The sequence below is a fragment of the Marmota monax genome, unplaced genomic scaffold, assembly GCF_021218885.2.
Source record: "Marmota monax isolate L192 unplaced genomic scaffold, Marmota_monax_Labrador192_F-V1.1 WCK01_AAM20220418_F8-fsc01341, whole genome shotgun sequence".
Classification (NCBI taxonomy): Eukaryota; Metazoa; Chordata; class Mammalia; order Rodentia; family Sciuridae; genus Marmota; species Marmota monax.
The window spans coordinates 12,955-39,409 of NW_026692977.1; the positions used below are offsets into that span (position 1 = coordinate 12,955).

The following is a 26,455-nucleotide window of genomic DNA, read 5'->3' on the forward strand; positions in this document are numbered from 1 at the left end:
TGGATTTTCAGAATTGTATTCTGTGGATCCAGGTCCCCCAAACAGTAGGTCTCACATATAAATTTTTTGTCCATTTCTCAAAGAGTTATCTTAAGGGCCATCTTCTCTAATAACTGCTCATCTCTTCCTGTAGTTTCTGCCTGCAATGATGGGACTGTCTGGAGATTCTTGACTGGAAAGAGAAATGAAAATCAGGACCTGTGGATGGAGACTACAAGTAGTATGGAGGAAGGGAAGAGGAGGTGTTTGTTTCAATAAATAATCACTTTAAAAGCATCCACACTACTTGAGTTATTTGGTGAGAGGTGGCAGTGAAGATAAGGAAGGTGAGGAGGAAGATACATGACATTTGTTGAATATTTTCAATGCAACAAGGAATATGTTAAATTCTTCGCAAGCATTATCTAAGTTATTCTTTTTGTGGGGAGGGGGGAAATGCCAGGGATTGAACTAAGGGGCACTCAACCACTGAGCCACATCCCCAGCCCTATTTTATATTTTATTTAGAGACAGGATCTCACTGAGTTGCTTAGCACCTTACCATTGCTAAGGCTGGTTTTGAACTCGAGATCCTCCTGCCTCAGCCTCCTTACAAGCATATGCTACTATGCCCAACTTCTAAGTTATTCTTACAACAATCTTTTGACTATACTTATCATGACCATTTCATAAGTAAGAAAAGAGTTTGGGTAAATTTAGTAATTTGCATAAAATTAATTACATAATTTCATAAAATAGGTGTTGGGGCCTACACTTTTATCCTGTGTCAAACTCTGAGGGATAGGCATTATAACACAGTAATTAGAACCATCTACTCTGAATTTCAAACCAAGGCACACATGCAGCTGTGTGGCCTTCAGCAAATATCCTGACATTTTTGTGCTTCAGTTTCCTCATTTGTACAATAGTATAGACATCATAGACCTACAAAGAGTTTAGTTCTTGTACAGTGCTTGGCATAGTGCCTGACATAGTGGTCCCAACAGTTGGTTCCCCATATCCAAACAGGTTCTGAATCCATAGATTCAACCAGCTGCAGGATGAAAATATGTGGAACAAAAAAAAATTGTGCCTGCCACCAAATGTGCAGACCTTTTTTTCTTCTCATTATTCTTTAAACAATATAGTATAACAACTATTTACATGACATTTACATTGCAATAGATATTATGAGTAATCTATAAATGACTTAAACTACATGGTAAGATGTCTGCAGGTGATATGCAAATACTATGCCATTTTATATAAGGGACTTGAGCCTTCTCAGATTTTGATATCCTCAGGGGAGTCCTAGAACCAATGAATCATGAACTCCAAGAGATAACTATATTCAATAAATGTTTACTACTATTACTATTATTATTTTTACCAAATAGATGGGCTGTTGACCCTTAATTTTACAAGAATCTAGAACAAGACACAAGGCCAATTCTCCTTCCCAGTCTCTAGTTTCTAGTTTTAATCTGGATACTGAAAGTCAGCCCCTCATTTCTGTTTTTCCCCCCATTACAAAAAATATGGCAGGTAAAAATGTCTAATAATTTCTTGTTTATGTTCTTCATAATCACAGACCTAAGACTTAGCTGGCCTAGGTTAAAGTCTGATTTTGACCAATGCTGTTAATGTGGAACTTGACAAACTATTTAAGCTTTCTAGCATTATTTCATTCACTATAAAGAGAGAAAATAATAATATCTCATCATTTGAATGCAAAATTTATAAAAATTCATACTTTACAAAGCATTTTCATAAAAAGTGCCATCACCCAATAGATGAAAACTAGAGGGCCCTGGATAAACAATTAAAACAGTGAATTTACTCATTTTATCAACAAGTATAGGTGTATGCCTACTGCATCCATGTGCTTGCTAGCACTGAATATACAATGGTCAATGACACAGACAAGATTTGTGCCTTCATGAAACTCACATTCTAGAAGAGGAAACAGATAACATGTAAATAAACAAACAAACAAAAACAATAACTACAGATTATCATAAATAAAAAATATACAAGGATGTGAACTAGAGTGGGGGTATGCAAGCTTGATTTACGTTGCAAATGTGAAAGAAATGCAATTCCAGAATAAGGTTCCAGATCAGCCAATGAAGAAGTTAAAAGGGAAATGGCTATAAACTTGTTTAACACTCCTTACAGCTCCGCAATCACTCTAAGACTATTTAAATGTTGAGAGTACCAAGGATCAAAGATGTGTGAGGAAATTTTCTTGGGAGAGACTGTTAGTTTTCATAGTCTCAGAGTTGGAGGTGGGTGTTGGGGTGCTACTGTCTAACCTCAAGTCAATGAAATGGGCTTTCAAAAGTTTCCCTGAGAGCTTGATAAATTTTTCCTTCAGTTGCTGATCACCATGAAATAGGAATATTTATTTCTATCCACAAGGATATAATCTATCATGACTCAACAGATTGACATTGGTATACTTTACAATATCTGGGTCATTCAATATTAAATAACACTATATATGGGTAATCTATGTTGTAGCCTACTACAAACCCCTCTAAACCCAGATTATTCCCAGTCTCTTCACACCAACTCCAGTATGGTAAGGACCAGGCCTTACATCCTTCTATCCTAGGGTGTTGAACATCTCTTAAGCACTACTTCAAATACTTTTGGTCTTAAACGCTTAGAACCATACTTACAGCAATGGTTTACCTCAGTAAACTATTTAGTAGTGGTTGTCAAATATAACTTGTCAGAACCTTGCCTCAAACATATACTCTATATCCCAAACCATCTCAGTTTTGCCTCAGGGCTGCTTTAACTACGCAACAGGAGACTCCTCTAGGAAACATTGCACATCGATGCATGTTAACTACAGAGCTAATGCCTAGCCAGGTGATAATTGACAATAGAGGTCAAAAGCTGGCAGATATATGCTTCTGTCCTCCATTCCTCAGGAGGGAGTTCTGAGAGCATTCCATAAGATTTCTCAGAAATTCCAGAGGATTGGGCTGGGGCTGTAGCTCAGTGGTAGAGCACTTGCCTCGAAGGTGTGAGACCCTGGGTTCAATTCTCAGCACCACATATAAATAAATAAGATATTGTGTCCATCTACAACTAAAAACAAAAAACTCCAAGGATTGAGTGATAAGAAACTTCTTGCAATGCCCAACTCAATAGCATATATTTGTATTGATTCTCCTTCCTTCCCTGTTTATTCCTGAATAGATGACTCACATACCAATCTTGTCTGAGGCTCTATTTTGAGGGAGTCCCAACTAAAACATCTAGAGACTAGTTTCAGCTTTTGATCGTCTCTGAGAAAATGCTTGAACAGTATCACAAATACACATGCATACATGCACATATATAACACTTATGTACACTTATTCCAAGAATGAACAATAATATACAAGCATAATGGAATCTAAATCCAAACAAAAAAATAAACATTTTTCCCCAAAGAAGCTCAAATTCTTCAAAGAACTAGCTCTGCTAAAAAGCACATTCACAATTTTCAATGATGACCAGTGTTTTATTCTGAGGATAAAATATGTATATTCAGATGACTTCAAGATTTTTCCAGGAGCCAGAGGTGAAGATTTGTAGAACTCAAAAGTCCTAAAGATGCTTTTCTCAGTCTACCCAAATGTGAATGTCCAGTCTTCACCTCCTGGGTGACTGAAAACTGATCATTGTTTAAATGGCTATTTTACTTCCCATTCTCGCCTTCAAGCTTTCAGAAAATCTTGGGGTCTCCAATGCCAACTAGGTCACCCCCAGGCAGGTTATATTTTCTATAGTTCAATTTAAACTTCAAAATTACTTTCCTAGTGGTGAGAGGTGGCTCTAAGAACACTCACTGTCAGAAGAGAAGCAAAGGGAACAAAGAAACAGTCAGCTGTCACCAAAGTACTGGAAAGCTGCCCTATATTTTATTGGCCAGATTTTAATCACATAGATGGAATCAATTGCAAGGAATACTGGGTAATGTAATCTTTAGTCAGGGTGCATTTGTGCTTGGGGAAAAATCAGGGGTTCTAACACGCTGTAAGAGGAGTAGAAGGACTTCTGAGAACCAGCAGTTTCCGCCACTGCCATTTACTGCAACCCTTCTCCAACTGCAGCCCTAATCTGAAACTCTAGTACTCAACAGGACTGTCAGCCCTGCCCAAAAACAAACTTTCTGAGAGGACAAATAGAGACTCCACTTTTCAGCCTGCGCTCAGAAGAGGTGGGCGGGCGAAATATTTTTAAGCTGATTTCAGAGAGCACCTGCAGGGTACCCGGCTGAAGGGTACAGCAGTCATGGAAACCTCTTCGTTGGCCTGCCTTTCTGGTCCATATTAGGCATTCCGGAACTAGATTGCAGAACCCGGGAATGCCCCGGAAGTATTTTCCAGGGGCCTTACATAGGGAAGATGGCGGCGGTGCAAGTTGCCGGCTCGCCGTCGTGCGGGCAGCTACGAGAGGCTCCGCGGGAGCCGCCCCCTGAGCAGGACAATGGGTTCCGCCGGTTGTCGGCCAGGCTCCGCGCCCTGCGCCCGGATGACAGCAGCTCCGCCCGCACCGAGATCCACCTGCTCTTTGACCAGCTCATTTCCGAGAACTACAGCGAGGGCGGCGGCGTGGCCGCAGAGGTAGGCGCCTCGCCTGTGGGAGACCGGGAGCCGCGCTGTTGCCACGGCCCCACCCTCAGGGAACCCAGCTGGTAACTCCAGCCTGCCTCTCCTGGCTGTTCTCACCCAGCGCCCCGATGACTTAAATCCAGGCTGGCTTGCTCCCTCCGATCCTGGCATATTCTCTGCTGTCCTCCGTCTGAAAGATTCTGCAGTGGTTGGCAAACTCTCGTCTTTCAAAGCCCAGTTTGATGATTTCTGCTCTAACACCTCGCATCTGGCACCACCTTTCCATTCTCACGCTCCACTTTCATTCTATGCATCCCAAACGCTTTTGTCAATTAAATTCATAACTACTGTTTATTTAATGTGTACTTTACCATGAACCATTCCAGGAATCTTAAAGTGTGCATAATTATTAGGTCGGTTTTTTTTTTTTTTTTTTTTTGCCGATGGAAACATTGAAGTTCACAAAGATCCATTATCACGTTGTTGGCAAACAACAGCTAGAAGTGGAGCCTCAGTCTGTAACAAAGTCCCTGTATTTTCCGTTCTTCCTCTACCCCCTCTGCCTCCTCTTTAGAAGTTCTTTTCGCTATCCGAGAAATCTTTTTTATACACACCAAGTCTTGGATATCACTTAATAATTTTCTAAACACTTGAGCCACAGCCTTCTCATGCTCACAGGCAACTCAAGCTTGACAGTTTTTAAAAATGAATGTTACCTCTACACACTTTCATCCCCAATCCATCCCATCCTCCAGGACATGCAAAACACAAACCCTTGTTCTTTTCCCTTTCCTTTGACTTGGAGCCTGTCCAATCCAGATTCTTCAGAATCTCTTTCAAACATGTTTCTCAGTCCATACCATTCTCTTTGTTCCCATTGCTAGTGCCTTTGGCAAGATGACTCTAGCTTGGACTATTGCACTGGTCTTCTTCTAAACTGAATGCCTTCCTCTGGTCCAACCCTTTTGCTGTGCTGCCAGAGTGATTTTTTCCTTTGGTTTAAAAAAAAAAAAAAACTGCCTATAAAAATGAAAACCTGATCTGGGAATATCTATACATATGGTAAATGGTTGAAGCAAAATTGCCCAACAATGTATGCAAGTCAATATGGGGTTCAAGAAAGGAGAAGAATTTTAAAATATGCATATGTTTATATATGCAGAAAAAATCCAGAAGTGTTCACAGCAAGATAATAGTGTGAGTGGGATTAAGAAGAAGTCAGGAAGACTTTTGATTTATTTGTATGCTTTGATATTTTTGCAAAAATATGTGCTTTTCCAGTTTTCTCTCCTATCACTCCTCCTTCTGTGTCTTGTCTGCATTTCAAAGGTACTATTCTTGCTGCTGGTGTTTTGCGTCTCCCAAGTCTTTACACAGTTCCATTTTTTTTTTCTTGAAGTGTGTTTTTGATAGCTGATCTGTTTGCAAAAATTCTATTCATCCTTCAATTCATTCCAGATTCTATATAACTGTACACAATACTGAATAATCACTATTTTCCCACAATGTTTGTACTTAATTCTTTCAGCACTTAATTTAATTATTTGTGTATTTTCTGTCTCCCTCACTAGACTCTGAGCTCTTTGAGGTTCAGAAAAATGTTTGCTTCACTTTTGGAGCCCAAGGACCTAGCCTACTACCTGGCACATAGTAGGTGCTCAGAGCCTTTATATTCAGTAAACACCAATAAAGAATGATATGATTTGCAAATAGTTTCTTCTTTTTTTAATAATTCCCCAATTTTACGTAAAATTTATGTGTCGTTTCCAATTTTCCTAATGACATTGAAAATCTAGTTGGCTTCATTTTTTGATATATTTAACTTCATTATGTGCTTTTATATGCTGGAAGCCTTTCTTTGGTTATTTAATTCTATTGTCTATACATGGTAGAGACTCTGGAGTCTTTAGTTTGACAAAAATGATATTTATACTTTTTTCTTTTTTAGCACACCCTATTTTTGTGCTGTTATTTCATCTTTTTCTGCCTCACATTTCATTCAGATGTCATCTTTTCCCATTCTTCAGTATGAACATTCAGTTTAATTCTCCCATTTTCCTGTGTTTGGTGCGGGGATGGGGGTGGCTTTCACTTGATTAATGGGAATGTTACCTTTGTGTGGTTTTTTTGTTTGATTGTTTTTTTCTTGGTAGGATGTCAGTGCTCTTCTTGTCCAAGCTTGCCGACTGGTGCCTCTTAATCAGAATCATCTTGTCAGCAAAGTGTCTCAGCTGATCCACCATTTACTAAACAGATTACAGGTAATCATGTATGTAACTTTAGGATTCAGATCATGAACTTTGAGAATAAGCAAATGCTTTTGAAATACTATATCCATAGTAGGTATGATAAACTAATCTTTTGAGACACTAGGAAAAGCAAATGCCTCAGTATGATATTAAAACAAGCGAGGCATGGTGGTGCACATCTGTTATCCCTGCAACTTGGGAGGCTAAGGCAGGAGGATCACCAGTTTGAGGCCAGCTCCAGCTACTTAGGGAGATCCTCAGCAACTTAATGATACCCTATCTTAAAATAAAAAGTAAAAATACTGGGGACTGGGAATATAGCTTAGTTAGTAGAGTGAGTGCTTGCCTCACATGCACAAGGCCCTGGGTTCAATTCCCAGCACCACCTAAAAAAAAAAAAAAGTAAAAGTAAAAACATCGGGGATGTAGCTTAGTGGAAAGCACCCCTGGTTTCAATACCCAGTACCAAAAAAATGAAAATGATACTAAAACAAACATAACTCTGACCAGAAGAACATTATTCTGCACAATTCTAGAAGTTTGTCTATTAGAAGCATATTAGAAGTATTCCTGTTGATTCAGTAACCACTGTGTCAACCAGGCCTCCTGACCTTAGACTTTTTTTTTTTTTTCGTGGTATGTACGGTTGACCAAGATACATCTCAGGATTGAAATGATCCCAGAATTCTTTCCTACCAATATTTTTTCTCTTTCCTCAAACTATCATTTTTTTAATTTATTTTTTATGTACATAAAACCTAAGAAGTAGCTTGGGGAAGAGGGTACACCAGGATAAAAAGACACCAGTTATTTATATCAAGATCTAAACTGCAGCTCCCTACCTATTTCTAGAACCTTTTCCAACTTGCTAGATAAACCCACTTTGATTTTTAGGATTAAGACTGTTACACATGAGTACATGAATGTAATTGAGAGTGAAAAGCGTTATCAATTAGCATATGTCTACTAGGATGCTTTGGGTTCAAAAAACAGAAAAGTCAATCCTAAGTACCAAAACAATAAAAAAGAAGAAACAATTAATGCCACACTTCAAGTCCCAAAGGAAGCAGCTCTAGAGTCCCTTATTAATAAGAGATTTACTAGCATTTTTCCATTCTGCAGTCCTTAGTGTGTGTTATACTCAGCCTCTCTGATAGTCATAAGATGGCTGCCTCCATTCTAGGCATCCTATGCAAAATAACTAAATAACATTCCACAGAAACCAGATTATCCCTGTTAATTTTGTGTCTCTTTTATTTACAAATGAGGAAATTTGTCCCATAAATTCTCCAGTAGACTCTCCTGATATCTCATTGGAGACTTAAGTCATATAAACATCTCTCTAAACCAGTCTCTGAAAAAGGGAATGGAATTACCATGAGTGCTTAAAACAATGATTTCAACCTTGACTGCACATTAGCATCACCTAGAGGGCGTAAGCTTCCTAAATGATTACACTATGCAGCCACAGTGGACTTACTTCAGGGTTTCTGACCCTCGACACTATTGATTTTTTTTTTTAAACTATTGATGTTTTGAATTAAATAATTCTCTATTATGGAAGCTGTCCTGTGCATTGTAGGATATGTTTAGCAGCAATCATCACGTCTACTCATTTGATGTCAATAGCACCTTTTTAATTGTAACAATCAAATATGTCTACAAACATTGTGCCAGATGTTCCCTGGTGGTCAAGATTGCCTCTGGTTGAGAACTACTAAACTAATTAGGATTTGCTAGAGGTTTTATGTGAGAGAAATGGGCATTTGAGTAGAATCAGAACTCTGCCATGAGGGAAGGAGAACATGGATGCCGATAGGTAGCCAACAGTTTCTACTACATGAGATAGGCTGTTTTCAAGTTTAGAATGTTTCAAACTGATGGGAGGTGGCTTCCAAATATTGACTAGTCTCAGGGGTGTACTTGTGACACCTATAGTCCATAACCAGCTTTCTGGCATTTGATGACTATTTGTCCTGTCATGTCCATAAATTGATAGTTGGATTAGCCTGATCTTTGCCAAGAAGATTATAAAATAAGGGGGGACAGAGATGTGCCATTTCTCATTGTATTCCCTACACCATGCTAGCAACACAGTAGGTAGTTAGCAGGCATATTTATTCACCATATATTGAGTGATTATTATATATAAGGTAGTTTAATTGAATTAAGACAATTCAGTGTTTTAAGTCCTGTCGGTTAATATTTACAGCTATCAGTGTATAGTTAGTTCAAGGGAAAGTTACAAGGTTTTACTTTGAGTGGAGGGACTAAAGGGAGAAGTGAACGAGACCCTGGGACATGTCAAAGGCCTCTAACCTGATCAAACTTTCAAAGATTTAGAGGTGATCCTTTCGACCCCAAAAAGGTGGATATATACTCCTTGCACAACTTGATTCAGGTGAGCATAGATAATCTCTAAAAAGACAAAAACATTTTTAAGAAGTTAGATCATCTGTATTTTTTCCTCTCTCGGTAGGTGATTGTTGATGAACAGAACTTGGATTTCCTGATGGGATATACTATTTCAGCTATTCATCAGTGTAGTTCCTGGACACACATGGAAATCCTTCAAGCCCTGGCAGCTCTGGTTTACTGTAATGGCTCAAAATGTCAAAAGGTAATTTTAACTGTGTCCTGATTTTTTTTTTTTTTTTTTTTTTTTTTTGAAAGATGAGGAGCAGAGGCTTTGGAGTCAACAGACCTATCTTTAGGTTTTTATCCTGCCATTAATTGGACATGTAGCTTTGATTTACAATCTTAGCCTTGTAAATACTTGGCACTCTTAACTGTTAACTATCATTATTATCATTACCCATCATCTGCACAGCCGTGTCTAAAAAGCTTTAGCAACTACCTAGTAATGATCCTTCTGCCATTTTTTGGCATATTTACTACACCCATCTGAAAGATTTACCTAACAGCTAGTCTTTTTTTTTTTTTAATAGCTAGTCTTTTGACATTTAACTGCCCTTTAGTTAAAAAAATAAAATCTGTCTAAATTGTAATATTTTCCTGGAAGCTTTTCCTAAACCAACATTGACTGTTATTTTATTGTAGTACCTTCCAGACTTGCTAGGCAAGACCGGCCTCTTAACAACATTGAGTGACTTGGCTCAGTCTGACCCTGAAGTCAGGAGAGCTGCAGTGCATTGCATGGCAAACTTATGTCTCAGGTATGTGGATACAGGCAGTTTTCCCAGTAGTTAGAAGATAGTATCTCTCGGGCCCTTTTATAGATTGTTTCATCTGTCTGAAACAAGAGCAACTTAGAAAAAATATCTCAATTTGCATTTCCCAGGTTATTTAATAAGGTCATTATATGATGTGATTTTAATCAAATAAAGTTCATAATGAAGAAAAAATATATATGCTAAAAGTGATAGTCAATGTTTTGTTTTCTATTGGTATGAATTCTAGTCATATTGTCTTTTAGAAGGGTATAGTCGTACCAGTTTAAGCTCTGGTGAGATTTATCTGTCAAGGTTGGTTTCTTCTCTCTTAAGAAGATGTAATTAGTCTACAATATGCAGTAGAAAATGAACAGCACAAACTTGAATTTGTATCTAGGTAGCACAGTGGTGTATGGTGGCTAAAAATACAGGTTCAATCATGTGATTCTAACTCTACAGAACCTCTTTACATTATTTTTCTCTTAGAAATGAAAAGCAGAACTCAAAATTTCTCTTTGTCCATACTTCTTCCACTACAAATTTCTGTAATTTTTCCCTATGGAAACCATTCATCCTTCTTTATATTTACTGGAGACTGTGCCTGTGCTACAGCAGTAACTAACCGCCAAAGTGCACAGTTTTTCTAAGTATAGTCACATTCAGGGGTGTATTACAACTCTATTAGTTTTTATTACTGCTATTATTCTTTTGAAGGCACCATTTCAAAGGACACAGCCTGAGTTGTTTTCTCTATATGTGTTTTAGTGTGCCAGGACAGCCATACCTGGAGGAGCCCTACCAAAATATTTGCTTCCAAGCTTTCTTGACCACTTTACAGTCTCCAAAATCATCAGATATGGATGACATAACATTTTGCATGGTAGGTAGGACTATTGCTGATCTTACAAATTGATGTAGATATGTCTAGAAGCAAGAGTTGAACTGAGGCTGTTACCAACAAGTTTAATTTTGGCTGCTATGTTAGTTTTGTCTATATATATGTATATATATATCTACATAGAACGTTTGTAAGCCAAAAAGACTGAACCATATCTTTGGGTTTAAATTACAAGAAACCTTTTTTATTTGTTTTGTTTGGCATTTTAGGTTTTAAAAGAAAGCTCTTCTCATTCTTTTTCCTCCTGAGTATAAAAACAGTCTAGTTTCAGACTAATACCTGATGTTTAAGATGAAAGGGAAGAAAGTAGACTTCAATAATATCTGTACTATTTTATTTCTTCTTAAAAGAATTATATGCAAATATGGTAGTTTCTTAACATGTTTTAAATTCAGGTTGACATATTCATACATTACAGATCCAGGATAGTAAAAGTTTCTTATAGTCCCCTACTCAGATATAATCACTGGAGATGATCTGTGCTTTTAGATTTTTTTTCTCTATGTGAATGAGTATGTTTATCTTTTTAAAATAGAATCATGTTTAATATGCTGTTTTGAAACTTTCTGTATTTTTTTTTTAATCTTAATATCTGTGGTACGTTTTTTCAGTACCTCTTAATGTACTTCATGCTTTCTTATTTCTGTAGCTAGGAGATCTTGGGCAAATTACTTAACTGGTTAGAGCCTACATGTTCCTTGCTGAAATGGTACTAATGTAACTACATTGTAGGGTTCATGTAAAATATAAATAAAAATAGAGCTTTTAAAGTGCTTGACACAGTACCTGCAACTGTTGTTGCTGAGTTTCACATTTAGGAGGTTAGCTTCTTAGGTAATCATTCTCATGATCATCAAATTGGATAAAAATTGCTTTTTAAAAGTTTTTCCACTATTTCAAACAGGGCTACAGTTCACATCCTCCCCTATAGGGAGTAAGGATGGAGTCCTAGAAGTGAGATTACTGAATCAAGAAATCAATCTTGATCCAGAATTTGCCTTTAGAGATTACATTTTTATCATTTACCATCTGCTTCTACATTTACACCTTTGACTTTAAGAGCTACTGAGGTTGCCATATTGGAGAACTTCCCTGCTTTTGATCTCTACTATTACTTTTTCATTTCTTATCACAGTCTTCCCACTAAATCTCTTCCTTTTTATTTTCCTTGTCCACTATTTATATATGCTGGTTTATAAGTCTGTAGTATAAGACTTCTCAAGAGTACTCTTCTAGAAAATAACTCAAAGTGATTTATCAGGTCATTTTTCTGGATCTTAACCTCTGCTTTGTGTGTTTCAAATGGTTTTTTCATCATCTAGAGAATTTTCCTCTTCCATCTTAAGTGATGCTGAAGAGTAGATCCCTGGACAACCAAAATTTATTCTGCCTTCTAACTAAGTCTCTCTTTGTCCCCCTAGTTGTTACAAAATGCATTAAAAGGCATTCAGTCACTTCTAAATGGTGGAAAAATGAAACTAACACAGACTGATGAACTTGGAGCTCTTCTAGCTGTACTAAAGGTAAGGCACTTCTTCATTATGATTCGTGTTTTTCCCATTTAAACCCCAGATGTGAGTACCGTTTCATATCATCATTCAAAGGCTAACTTTGAAGGTATCAAAAGTTCTCATATATTCTAAGAGAGCAGAATACAATGTTCATATATATAAGCATAGTTAATATTAAGAATAGATAATAGCCTCTTTTAAATAAATATACCAAAATTTAAAAATTATCTTTGAATCTTAGGAAGGAACAAGTTGTGAGATTAAATCTGAAGATAATTTAATCACAGCTTATCTTGAACCAGCTTTTACCTTATTGTACTTGAGAAAAGAGCCAGGGCTTCTGCTGGCATCCTCTGTCATGTAGAAGGCAGGTTAATTAAGACATGTGTCAGCACACTGCTGTCACTAGCTTCCAAACCTGCCAAGCAGGAGGACATGAACTCACCACTCTGGGGATCCAGCTATCTCAGCCGAGACAAAAAAAAAAAGGAGCTTTTGTGCTCACCTGAAGTCATTGCTATCTGTGACAATATAGCTTTATTAAAACTAAAATTTTAACTTTTCCCATGTGCCATTTCTTTTACCCTCAAATAGAGACAGACAGCTAGATTTAGAGACAGATGACTAAATAAAAATGATAAATTAGTTTAAAAATTAGTGGATAGATAAAATAACTGGATAAGATGATGGGATTAAATAATTAAATAAAGTTATGCTAAAAATCAAACCTAATCTGATGTGGCCAAACCAGATCCAGCTTTAGGATAGATGAGATTAAGCTCTTCTTTAAGCCTTAAACTTTCAAGGTGTCAAAGTTCTGTCCCATTTTTATTACTTAATAGTCTTTAAATCTTAATCTGTTTGTGTCCTGATCCAGAGCATGCTGCATAATTCTGCTGTAAGATTTATATTTATGTGTGTGTTTTCCTTATTCATCACTTTTTAGAAAGCCATGTTTCATGGACTTCCTGGACTAAACATAGAGATGCCCACGGTGTTATACCCCACTCCACTTCCTCAGTATGATGGGCGACCACCTGTCAAACCACAACAGTCAGAATCCACTGCTTCTCGACCAACGGTGGTACATTTATGTCTATTTGAATTTAAGTTGCAGATTGTTTTGAATAGTTTGCTTTGTGTATTTTCTATGATTTGCATTGCCACTGCCTCAAAAGCCCACCTTGAACTTGATTTCAATTTAAGGTACTTAGCAAAGTAAATTTAAATTTATCAGACTATTGAAAGTACAATTTAAAGCACCTTATGCTCTAAGCGGTCCAGACAGTGTAACACCTTACAAAAATAAGCATTCACTTTATATACAAAATCAAGCATTCTCATCCCCAGACTTCTCAAAACCAAGGATCAACAAATTTTTTTCTGTTAAGGACTTGACTGGTAAATATTTTAGCTCTTTGTTGCAACTACCCACTTCATGGTCATAGTGCAAAAGCAGCCAGAGATGCCCTGTGTAAATGGAAGGGCATGGCTGTTCCAGTAAAACTATATTCACAGAAACAGACAATGGGCCATAAATTGGTAGCCCTTCTGTAGACCATTAGAAGACCACCTACCGGTCCGCACAATGTCTCTACACTTCTGACATTTACCACATTTCTCAGCCTTCCCTGATAGCTGCTGTCTCCTTCATGTTTCTGTTGGAGAACCTATAGCATACAGATATGTGGCCAAGATTTTACATCCAAAATGTAATACCTGATTAAAAAAAAAAAAAAAAGCTTAAGATTAAGAATTCTTTCATTCATTCACCTATTCAGCATTGACCAAACACCAGACATTGTGCTAATATACCATTGTGAAATATACCAACACTGGCTATTCTTAGGAGTTTGGAGGGGGAAGCAAAGATGCATATATAAACTTCATAGTAATATTAGGATTTCTTTCATCAAAATATTCGCAGAGTATTCAAAACACATGCAGGATACCCCGTCCAAATAGAGGAGGAAGAATCTTTTAAAAGCTGTAGTGACTAAACTAAGATTCAGGAGTGAATAACAGTACAGAGAGAGGAAAGAATGTTCTGAGGGAACAAAGGTACATAAGGGAATGAGTGTGCATAGCTCATATGTTAACTGTAGGGTAGAGATTCGGGTTCATGAAGGGAAAGGGGAGGGCAAATAAATGTGCAGCAAAGGCAAATCCTAAGGGTCTTGTATAGTATGCTAAGAATTTGGGTTTTTATCTTGTAGGTGAGGAAAAAATCTTAAATAGCAGAATGATGTGATTGAATTTGCATCTTAAGAGAACCACCATGGTAGTAAATAAAAGAGTATGGGTCTGGGCCACAGCCAGTAGTCTGAGGTAGAAATGATAAGAACCTTCCCTCTTACAGATAAGGACTTTGAAAGATAAGGACTTTTGAGAATTTGAAAGAAGGCACAAGTTTCAAAGATATTTAGATGTCAGAAAGAAGAAAGTAGGGAAAAAGAAACTGGCTTTTATTTAGCATCTTCTTCTGTGTAGCCCCAGGGCCCTAGTACCAGCAGTGTATGTAATGGATTACCATCTTGCATATCTTAATTGGGAGAGCTGAGAAAATAGGCACTAGCATCATTTCCATAGGCTTTAATCTCTATTGAGAAGGCTGAACACTTTCACTATGCTGTTCAAGGTAGGTGCCTCATACTTACAGATCAGGAAGGTCAAGCTCAGAGAAGCTAAGTGCTTTGCCCAGAGTTACAGAGGTAGAATTTGAACCCAAACCACATGTTTTGCTGTGACCCATGGACTTCATGCCTTATTTCTTAAGTCCAGGATGGTGTGTGTGAGTACTCAGCATTGTGTCTGATGCATAGATACTAAGTAAGTGTTACTTTTTTCTTTTCTTCTCTTAGTTCTTGTTTCTTTAAACTATGTGTTGGGAACATATTTAGTCATTTTCAAATGAGGAAGTACCAGTGATTTTGTTAAAAGTCATTTATAAATAATTATCATATGTATGTCTTCATTTGCTCCTAAAATCAGAATAAAAAGAAAAAATACAAAATTAAGCCAAAGAAAACCCCACAAGGAGAGGAAGAGGAAGAAGAATCTAGTAGTGAGATGGAAGCAGTCCCAGGCCCTGGCACAAGCAGAGTGAACATGCATGACAGGAACACTCGATGCTCCTCCTCCCTGGGCGTCCAAGGTTTGCCAGTAGATGGAAGTGGAACTCTGGGAAAAGAGCGGGTCTCCTCACCCTTCACCACTTGCAGCTGGAAAAGAGTCAGCAGTAGTGAGTCAGACTATTCTGATGCTGAAGGAGGCTTACAGGGTAAAATGAGGTAGTAGTATTTTGTTATATTTTTATACTTTAATATCCTAAGTTGCATGTCAGTTTATAGCTTTGCTTAAAAACCTGACTGCTACCTGGATTGAAACTTGAGAATTCTCATTTATGTGGAGCTTTGCATTACTCTGAACTTGCTTTGCTCACTTGATCTGTCCTTGTATGTTCCTTTCCCTGTTATAGTCTTTTCTCTCTTTCTTTTTGTTGCTGTTGTTCTTGGTGGGGTTTGTTGTTATTGTTGTTGTTTTGGCCATTTTGTATTTTTAACAACTACTCTTCTTCAAAATAAGCTCAAAAATCATATTCTCTGGGAAAACTTGTTCAATCCCTCCCATTCTGGTTTAAGAGCCCCTTCTGTGTGACCCTTTGGCTTAACCTCTGCCCTAGTGTATTTCAAATGTGTTATTATTTCTTGAGCTTTCCATCAATCACCTCCACTTAGCATGGGCAGGGGCTTCATTTGTCCTCCAACCCAGCATAATGTCTGATTCCTACATGGGGTCATTCATGGGATATTTGTTGAATGGGTGGATAGATATTCTGCAGTGTTTCATGTCTAATACTAGTTTCCTAACATCAAAATGTTGCCCTCTTATATTCTATCGAGTTGTGGTTTTTGTCAGCCTTAATACCTTATTAGATAAGCAAATTGTCTTAACATGTATTGATCATATCTTTAAAAAATTTTTAATATCATGGCAACATCTTTAGGGGTTATTTTAGGTTTAATTTCTCAATGTATGATTTTAATTGTCTAGAATAAATAGCATTTCATGTTGCATTTTTAAAAAGCTGTTTAAAAACTTTTCTTCCTTATTTTGGATATGAAAGGTCATACCAAGCCAAAGTTCGCCAAGGAGCATTAGCTTGTTTTCTTTCTACTATAAAATCAATAGAAAAAAAAGTTCTGTATGGCTACTGGTCGGCCTTTGTTCCTGATACGCCTGAGCTTGGAAGCCCACAATCTGTGTCCTTAATGACACTTGCATTAAAAGATCCTTCTCCCAAGGTAAGAGCATTTAAATTCTAAGCTTTATAACAGGAAGGGAAAATTTACACATTTTGTTTTTTATCTCAGCACCATCCAATCTTAATTGAATACTGCTCTGAGTAATCCTGACCCAGTTCCTGACTTGAGAACTCCTGGACAGATAAGAGGGGATAGGAAATGGGCTCTGTGAATAGCACATTGAGGGGAATTGTATAGAGGCCACTTCTTGCCCTCAGGCTTTCTGAAACCTGAGCACACAGAGTTGTAACTTGGGTATCTCCTTTGAGCTCCACTGAAGTTGCTGTGTCTCCCCTTTATGAAAATGTTTATTATCATGGAATTTATAATAGCAAAATATGAGAAATGGCTTAAACAACTCAACAAAATTATTATGGTACATATGGTTATAAAGGATGTGTAATGCTCAGAAAAATGCTCATAGTGTTTTGTGAAAGCACAAGACATAGAATTGTGTATGTAGTAGGATCCCACTGATTTTCTTCGTATTTAAAAAAAAAAATCATGTATAATAAATACTTGCTTCTTTTTTTAATTTTTTTTTCCTTCTTGTGGCAGTAGGGATCAAACCCAGGGCTTCACATATGCTAGGCAAGCACTGTACAACTGAGTAATTTTTTGTTGTTGTTGTTATATCTTTATTTATTTATTTTTATGTGGTGCTGAGGATCAAACCCAGTGCCTCATATGTGTGAGGCAGGCACTCTATCATTGAGCTACAGCCCCAGCCCCAAGTGAGTGTTTTTTTAAAATTTACTTTGAGATAGGGTCTCACTAAATTTCCCAGCCTGGCCTTGCATTTGGGATTCTCCTGCCTCAGCCTCCCAATTAGCTGCAATTGCAGGCTTGTACCACCATGCCTAGCTATAAATATTTGCATATTTTAATAAGAAAAAAATTATTTTTTAAAAAAGAAAAAGATGGTTTTGTTAGCCTGGATGGCTATAGCAAGATATTTCATGATATCTTGATATTTCAAATATCTGCCTCTGCTTAAATAGGTAAGTTCCTCTCTAGAAGTTAGTCTCAATCAAATAAGGAAAGTAGCCTGCTATTTAGAGTCCCCTTACAATAAAGTATATTAAAAAGTTATGCCAAATGGCATCTGGACATTCTCAGAACTAAACTACCCATTGAAAGTGAATAATTTTAATTAAGGTTTCTCCTTAAAATGGGTAGTAATCCACAATAGATTGGAACATCTTATAATCATGTGCTTGAATAGCTAATTACTGGGTAAAAAAAACTTCTAGATGATCCTTTGGAAGCTTATGTTAGCATTAATTATACACAATAAAATTCTGTGGTACATTTCAAATACTGTAAGTAACTAGATTAGCAGAAATTTTGCAGCTCACCTGAATCAATAATAAATGGGAGAAAAATGAAAAATGAATGGTAGCAAAGATACCAGTAATGAAGCCATTCTCCTAATTAAAGGGAAAACTACTACAAGGAATTTTAAATGCATATTTGAATGCTTTTCACTAGGGGGAACTGCCAGTGTGGCCAAGAAGATATTGCTGTGGGGCAAGTAGAAGCCAAGTTAACCACTAACACTCCAACTGCCTAGCTAAGGGAATGAGAAACATTCAATCTTAGGGGATGAATACAGAAAGGCTATGAGGTCATATCTGATGAAACTGAGTTAATTGTGAATTGTGCTGCTGTAAACATTGATGTGGCTGTGTCCCTGTAGTATGCTCTTCTTAGGTCTTTTGGGTATAATCCAAGAAGGAGAATAGCTGGGTCAAATGGTGGTTCCATTCCCAGCTTTCCAAGGAATCTCCATACTGCTTTCCAAATTGGCTGCACCAATTTGCAGTCCCACCAGCAATGTATGAGTGTACCTTACCCGCCCCCCCCCCCATCCTCGCCAGCACTTATTGTTGTTTGACTTCATAATGGCTGCCTTTCTGACTGGAGTGAGATGGTATCTTAGGGTGGTTTTGATTTGCATTTCTCTGATTGCTAGAGATGGTGAGCATTTTTTCATGTATTTGTTAATTGATGGTGTGTCCTCTTCTGAGAAGTTTCTGTCCAAGTCCTTGGCCCATTTGTTGATTGGGTTATCTGCTTTTTTGTTGTTTAAGTTTTTGAGTTCTTTGTACACTCTAGAGATTAGAGCTCTATCTGATGTTTGAGGGGTAAAAATTGGTTCCCAGGATGTAGGCTCCCTATTCACCTCGCATATTATTTCTCTTGCTGAGAAAAAACTTTTTCAGTTTGAATTCGTCCCATTTGTTGATTCTTGGTTTTAACTCTTGTGCTATAGGAGTCTTATTAAGGAATTTGGGGCCTGCCCCCACGAGATGAAGATGAGGACCAACTTTATCTTCTATTAGACGCAGAGTCTCTGGTCTGATTCCTCAGTCTGCCGTCTTGAAAGGTACCTAAACACGCTCCCCGAGGGAAGAAGCCCCTCATCCCTGGATCCACCATCCCACCTGGGGTTTCTGACAGGAAGAAGCCCAGAGCCCCCACCTCTGCCAGCTGTCAGTAGTTTGGACACCTGGGATCTCCAGGTCCAGGGGTAGCTCCATTCCCACCATTGATAGCAGGCCCCCAGCCTGGGCAGCCCAACCCACTCAGCCCTTGGTGCTGACAGACGTAGAAATCCCACCGTGGGGGCCCATGTCAGCACCCACACACATTCTGTCATGTATGACTAAAAAAAATAAGTAAAAATTAAAAAAAAAGGTGGCAGACTGGAGCTGTCTACTGCTGAGGCCCTGTGAGTACTGTTGGGCTTTGGGCCCTGGTGAGAGAGTAGGAAGTTCCTACTGGAGTCAGATGGAGGCCCCAGATGTGGGGGAAGGGGGACTGTGAAGTCATAATGGTGTTCATGAGGGTGGCCCCCAAGGGAGCCCCTGGCTGCAGAGCCAAGCCTGCCAAGGTGCTGGGAGAGGGCCTGGGAGGAAGGGCCAAGGAACAGTTGGCAGGCTGTGGAAGAGGGGGACACAAAGTTTGGAGGTAGGAGGGTGTCTCTGGGAGGAGAGAGCAGCGCCCACCCACTTTGGGCGGGGAGGCAGTGCTGGGGTGGTAAGGCAAGGTCTGGCTGAGGCCCACTGATGCCAGAGGCTTGGCCCCTCCCCAGGTAGAGGGGCGCACACATGGGCTGGGGTTGGGGGGCATGGTATAGCTGTCCCAGATGGCCTGGGACTCACCCATCAGAAGGCAGTGGATGTGCTGCGGAGCTTTCTGTTTCTCCCAGTTCAGGTCCTCAGTGGTGACTGGACAGGCCAGTTCCAGAAGTGGTGGCAGCCTCAGAGGTCCCCCTATTGATGTGACGGCAAAGGAAACTTTCATTCCTGTGGCCTACCCGTATTCCCCATGGATGAGCATTTCTTCCTTGGCAACGGCTGTCCCGCTCTGCCTACAGCCACCTTCTCACACTGGGCCTTCTTTGCCATCCATTTCCCTGCAAATGCCATGATCTTGTTATTTTTTAGTGCTGAGTAATATTTCATTGTGTATAAATGCCACATTTTTTAATCCATTCATCTCTTAAAGGGCATCTAGGTTGGTTCCACATTCTAGCTATTGTGAATTGTGCTGCTGTAAACATTGATGTGGCTGTGTCCCTGTAGTATGCTCTTCTTAGGTCTTTTGGGTATAATCCAAGAAGGAGAATAGCTGGGTCAAATGGTGGTTCCATTCCCAGCTTTCCAAGGAATCTCCATACTGCTTTCCAAATTGGCTGCACCAATTTGCAGTCCCACCAGCAATGTATGAGTGTACCTTACCCGCCCCCCCCCATCCTCGCCAGCACTTATTGTTGTTTGACTTCATAATGGCTGCCTTTCTGACTGGAGTGAGATGGTATCTTAGGGTGGTTTTGATTTGCATTTCTCTGATTGCTAGAGATGGTGAGCATTTTTTCATGTATTTGTTAATTGATGGTGTGTCCTCTTCTGAGAAGTTTCTGTCCAAGTCCTTGGCCCATTTGTTGATTGGGTTATCTGCTTTTTTGTTGTTTAACTTTTTGAGTTCTTTGTACACTCTAGAGATTAGAGCTCTATCTGATGTTTGAGGGGTAAAAATTGGTTCCCAGGATGTAGGCTCCCTATTCACCTCGCATATTATTTCTCTTGCTGAGAAAAAACTTTTTCAGTTTGAATTCGTCCCATTTGTTGATTCTTGGTTTTAACTCTTGTGCTATAGGAGTCTTATGAAGGAATTTGGGGCCTGCCCCCACGAGATGAAGATGAGGACCAACTTTATCTTCTATTAGACGCAGAGTCTCTGGTCTGATTCCTCAGTCTGCCGTCTTGAAAGGTACCTAAACACGCTCCCCGAGGGAAGAAGCCCCTCATCCCTGGAGCCACCATCCCACCTGGGGTTTCTGACAGGAAGAAGCCCAGAGCCCCCACCTCTGCCAGCTGTCAGTAGTTTGGACACCTGGGATCTCCAGGTCCAGGGGTAGCTCCATTCCCACCATTGATAGCAGGCCCCCAGCCTGGGCAGCCCAACCCACTCAGCCCTTGGTGCTGACAGACGTAGAAATCCCACCGTGGGGGCCCATGTCCGCATCCACACACATTCTGTCATGTATGACTAAAAAAAATAAAAATTTAAAAAAAAGGTGGCAGACTGGAGCTGTCTACTGCTGAGGCCCTGTGAGTACTGTTGGGCTTTGGGCCCTGGTGAGAGAGTAGGAAGTTCCTACTGGAGTCAGATGGAGGCCCCAGATGTGGGGGAAGGGGGACTGTGAAGTCATAATGGTGTTCATGAGGGTGGCCCCCAAGGGAGCCCCTGGCTGCAGAGCCAAGCCTGCCAAGGTGCTGGGAGAGGGCCTGGGAGGAAGGGCCAAGGAACAGTTGGCAGGCTGTGGAAGAGGGGGACACAAAGTTTGGAGGTAGGAGGGTGTCTCTGGGAGGAGAGAGCAGCGCCCACCCACTTTGGGCGGGGAGGCAGTGCTGGGGTGGTAAGGCAAGGTCTGGCTGAGGCCCACTGATGCCAGAGGCTTGGCCCCTCCCCAGGTAGAGGGGCGCACACATGGGCTGGGGTTGGGGGGCATGGTATAGCTGTCCCAGATGGCCTGGGACTCACCCATCAGAAGGCAGTGGATGTGCTGCGGAGCTTTCTGTTTCTCCCAGTTCAGGTCCTCAGTGGTGACTGGACAGGCCAGTTCCAGAAGTGGTGGCAGCCTCAGAGGTCCCCCTATTGATGTGACGGCAAAGGAAACTTTCATTCCTGTGGCCTACCCGTATTCCCCATGGATGAGCATTTCTTCCTTGGCAACGGCTGTCCCGCTCTGCCTACAGCCACCTTCTGACACTGGGCCTTCTTTGCCATCCATTTCCCTGCAAATGCCATGATCTTGTTATTTTTTAGTGCTGAGTAATATTTCATTGTGTATAAATGCCACATTTTTTAATCCATTCATCTATTAAAGGGCATCTAGGTTGGTTCCACATTCTAGCTATTGTGAATTGTGCTGCTGTAAACATTGATGTGGCTGTGTCCCTGTAGTATGCTCTTCTTAGGTCTTTTGGGTATAATCCAAGAAGGAGAATAGCTGGGTCAAATGGTGGTTCCATTCCCAGCTTTCCAAGGAATCTCCATACTGCTTTCCAAATTGGCTGCACCAATTTGCAGTCCCACCAGCAATGTATGAGTGTACCTTACCCGCCCCCCCCCATCCTCGCCAGCACTTATTGTTGTTTGACTTCATAATGGCTGCCTTTCTGACTGGAGTGAGATGGTATCTTAGGGTGGTTTTGATTTGCATTTCTCTGATTGCTAGAGATGGTGAGCATTTTTTCATGTATTTGTTAATTGATGGTGTGTCCTCTTCTGAGAAGTTTCTGTCCAAGTCCTTGGCCCATTTGTTGATTGGGTTATCTGCTTTTTTGTTGTTTAACTTTTTGAGTTCTTTGTACACTCTAGAGATTAGAGCTCTATCTGATGTTTGAGGGGTAAAAATTGGTTCCCAGGATGTAGGCTCCCTATTCACCTCGCATATTATTTCTCTTGCTGAGAAAAAACTTTTTCAGTTTGAATTCGTCCCATTTGTTGATTCTTGGTTTTAACTCTTGTGCTATAGGAGTCTTATTAAGGAATTTGGGGCCTGCCCCCACGAGATGAAGATGAGGACCAACTTTATCTTCTATTAGACGCAGAGTCTCTGGTCTGATTCCTCAGTCTGCCGTCTTGAAAGGTACCTAAACACGCTCCCCGAGGGAAGAAGCCCCTCATCCCTGGAGCCACCATCCCACCTGGGGTTTCTGACAGGAAGAAGCCCAGAGCCCCCACCTCTGCCAGCTGTCAGTAGTTTGGACACCTGGGATCTCCAGGTCCAGGGGTAGCTCCATTCCCACCATTGATAGCAGGCCCCCAGCCTGGGCAGCCCAACCCACTCAGCCCTTGGTGCTGACAGACGTAGAAATCCCACCGTGGGGGCCCATGTCAGCACCCACACACATTCTGTCATGTATGACTAAAAAAAATAACTACCAACTACCCCCTCCCTGATCTCACACCCCTCCAAGCTCTCCCCTCCCCGACCCCAGGGACTGCAGTTGACTCCAGCACAGCAGTCTACACCCCAGCCTGGAGTGGGAGAGACGGTGGAGACAGTGTGACCTCCAAGAAGACAATAGGTCTGCTCACAAAGGAGGACAGGCACATGTGGGAAGTTAAACAGCCACAGACCAGAGAAGCACACACACACGCACACTAAGCACAAACAAGCATGTTGTATCTTTTTCACACGGTAAGCTGGAGGCTAGCAACGCAAGCCCCAGAGGACAGGTGTGTCACGCCGAAAATCCTGATGCTGCAGGTGCTTCTCCGGCACCCAGCCCTCTAATATATCCTTTTTTTTTTTTTTTTTTTTTTGGTGACAAGTCACTTCAACACCAAGGCCCTTCAGAGCAACTTCATTTATTCAAAAGCTCTTCTGAGCAGATCTCTGTTTGCTCCAAGGATCTATCTGCGGTTGACACCTCTTCTGTGGTTATAGAAAGGCGGTCTGAACATCTCTAGGCTAACTCATTCCGGTTGCCAATCATCCAGAGAGCCTGGGCATCCAAGACTCAGCAGCGCCCATGGAAGTCCAGGACGATCTGGGAGAGAAATGACACAGGGGTGGGAAGTGAAGAATCTCCATGGTCAACAATTCATGGTCTAACCCAGCGCCTAGCACTCATCGTCTAACCCAGCACCCAGCACTCATGGCCTAACCCAGCACCCAGCACTCACTGCTCCTATGGATGCATGCACATGTGAAACAACCCAAATGGACAACGAAGGGGATGTGACAAAGAAACAAAATACTGTTTTAGCTTAAAATGCTTTTTCACACTTTTTATTTCTCATTAGTGAGCATTTTAATTTAACGGTCCCCGATTTCCAGCTTCCCTTCCTTCCTATCGCTTCCTTCTGCCAGCTTGTTCTCCGACCCATCGGATTGCTCTTCCCTGGTGTCCCTGTTTTCCAAACTTCGTGCCACCGTTGTTGGTGCTGTTGTTTTTGCAGTGCTGGGCATTGAACACAGGGCCTTGCTCTTCCGCTGAGCTACAACTCCAGCTCCTGCCACTGTTTCTCTGTCACCTCCTGCCATGCCGGTGCCCAATTTCACCTTTTGGATCCTATCCCTCCTTTAGGGCTCCTTCTCTAGCCACCTCCCACTTATCTATAGCCCACTCATCCTTATGGAGACCCTCCTCCCACTGAGGACCTTGACACTCTGCCCTCTGGGCCTGTCTCACCACCGCCCTAGGTCACTAGTATTCTAAAGTTAGAGAGACAGCGAAAGTACCAGAGAGAACCCACTCTATCATCCACACAGCCCTCCAATCCCATCTCTGCCTGGACATGGGACATCAACAGGTGAGTCCCATGCTCACCCTGACCTCAGTCTCTCTTTGTGAGAGGAAAGATTTGAAGAGGGATTCAAAATGTGTCTCCTGGTTCTCATAATTTAGAAACCTTCCCTCAACAGTGCCTCCTGCTGCAGGGTGGTGAGCTTCCTTATGACAGAGACCTCATGGCTCTCATTGGAGTTCCTGCAGCAGACCTGGCTTGCACGTCGACACTCAATACATTTTACCCAACCAGTATCTTGATGGATCCTGGCAGGGCCCTAGGACGCTGACTCTAGGCACAGACCCAAGTCACTGGAGGTGTGAGGAAGCAGAATGGCCTTCCAGGACCACACAGTTAAAGACAGGCCAAGGAAAGGCTAGTTATTAGAAGGAAATATCTAAGAAACACCAGAGGAATGGTTAAGACAAGTTCTTCCATGGACAGATTCAGACCAATGCAAGCTCAACAGCATGTGTTGATCCTTAACCGGAGGCAACTGTGCCCCCCGAGAGACATTTAGCAATGTCTGTGGACATCTTTTCTGGGAGGGAAGATGCTATTGGCATCTACTGGATAGAAGTCATAGATGCTGCTTAACACCCCAGGATGCACAGAACCATCTCCTACAACAAAGAGTCATCTGGCCCCCGAACGTCACCAGTGCTGTGATGGAAAGACACTCCTGTGTGTATCACACACCCTTCTCCTTCTCCCATCCTGCCTGAATCTTTCTCCCTCCTTCTCCCAGGCCAGCAACACATTCCAGATGATGCTACAGGAATATGGTACAAGGCCACACAGGAGCACCCTGCTGGGAGCCATTAGCCAAGTAGGTATGACAATTTCCTTGCCAGCGTACCCCATGTTGCTTAGTGGAAGGACATTTTGCAGTGACATTGCATGTAGGTGACCTTGCTCAAGGACCAAGGCGGATCCGGGTTTAGGGTGTTCCCGGTTTAGAATAATCTGGGTTTAGGGCGTTCCTGGTTTAGGACTATCCCGGTTTAGGGTGGTTCCAGGTTTAAGGTTACTCCTGCTGGGAATAGGGCGTATCCTGCTGCCTGAGTTCCCCTTGAGTTCTCACAGGATTCAGACAGTATTTTTTGGGAGATAGAAGCCCAGTGGGGGTGGATTTGGGCAGAGAACGTGGATTTCCCCAGAACGTGATTGTAGACGGCTGGTGTGAGTTCGGGAATAAAGAGCTGCTGTTTGAATCTACAAGCTGTGTGGTGGCTCGTGATTGTGTGCCCAGCCAGACTGTGGCAGCACCCAACACAACTTCCTTGTCTTGAAGAAGCAAAATTCAAAATCGAGCTCTAGCTCATCTTTCATAGAACTTCCTCCTTTTGTCTTTTGAATGTCTCCCTGTCATTTTTCTACAATGTGCGTGCGTGCTGTGGGGTGAGGCTGGGTGAGTGGGAAGAAAAAAAATCAGGGTGCCGAACCACCTGAGGAGCATTCGAAACACAAAACATCATGTGATGAAAACCGATTCATGCAACTGTTACGAGGCACCGAGGAGATGGTGCGTCCCCTCTCCACCAGGAAAAAGGGAGGGCCCTTCAGAATCCACTTACAGAGTTGCCTGTTGACAGATGCAAGAGAGAGGCACTAAGAGCTCGGGTGTTCAGAGCTGCTGCCAACAGAAAGAAAGCCAAGTGGGAGAAGATAGCAGCCCTTAGCAGATCCAGTTTGCAGAAGCTGTTTGCACATAACTCTTCAGGAACACAACGTGTGAAGGAGGGCTCCCCTATCAGAGTAAGTGGGAGTCAGGAACACACACAAGGCCACTAATGTGATACCTCGTTCTCTCAGCCATTCTGAGCCTTCACAGAGAGTACAATTCATGTGCTTTAGGATTGCCCCCCGCCCATGTAACTTAAATAGGAATCCTCTTGTTCCTCTTCCTGGTTTTT

General features: G+C 41.1%; 1 protein-coding gene across 6 annotated transcripts; it reads left to right on the top strand.

Annotated features, from left to right (window-relative positions):
- The first annotated feature begins 4,355 nt into the window (after positions 1-4,355).
- On the top strand, positions 4,356-25,760 carry LOC124097793 (HEAT repeat-containing protein 6). Of its 6 annotated transcripts, XM_046452349.2 has the most exons (14): positions 4,356-4,604; positions 6,746-6,853; positions 9,321-9,461; positions 9,902-10,017; positions 10,780-10,894; positions 12,334-12,435; positions 13,370-13,507; positions 15,415-15,713; positions 16,550-16,727; positions 19,003-19,116; positions 20,892-21,005; positions 22,777-22,890; positions 23,580-24,563; positions 25,288-25,760. In XM_046452349.2, exons 1-10 carry the CDS (start codon positions 4,386-4,388, stop codon positions 19,012-19,014), a joined length of 1,428 nt encoding a protein of 475 aa, XP_046308305.1. In that variant the 5' UTR covers positions 4,356-4,385; the 3' UTR covers positions 19,015-19,116; positions 20,892-21,005; positions 22,777-22,890; positions 23,580-24,563; positions 25,288-25,760. The 6 variants fall into 6 exon arrangements, with proteins under 6 accessions (XP_046308305.1, XP_046308310.1, XP_046308306.1 ...); XM_046452354.2 differs by having other exon boundaries at positions 23,580-25,760; XM_046452350.2 differs by lacking the exon at positions 23,580-24,563.
- The last annotated feature ends 695 nt before the right edge of the window (positions 25,761-26,455 follow it).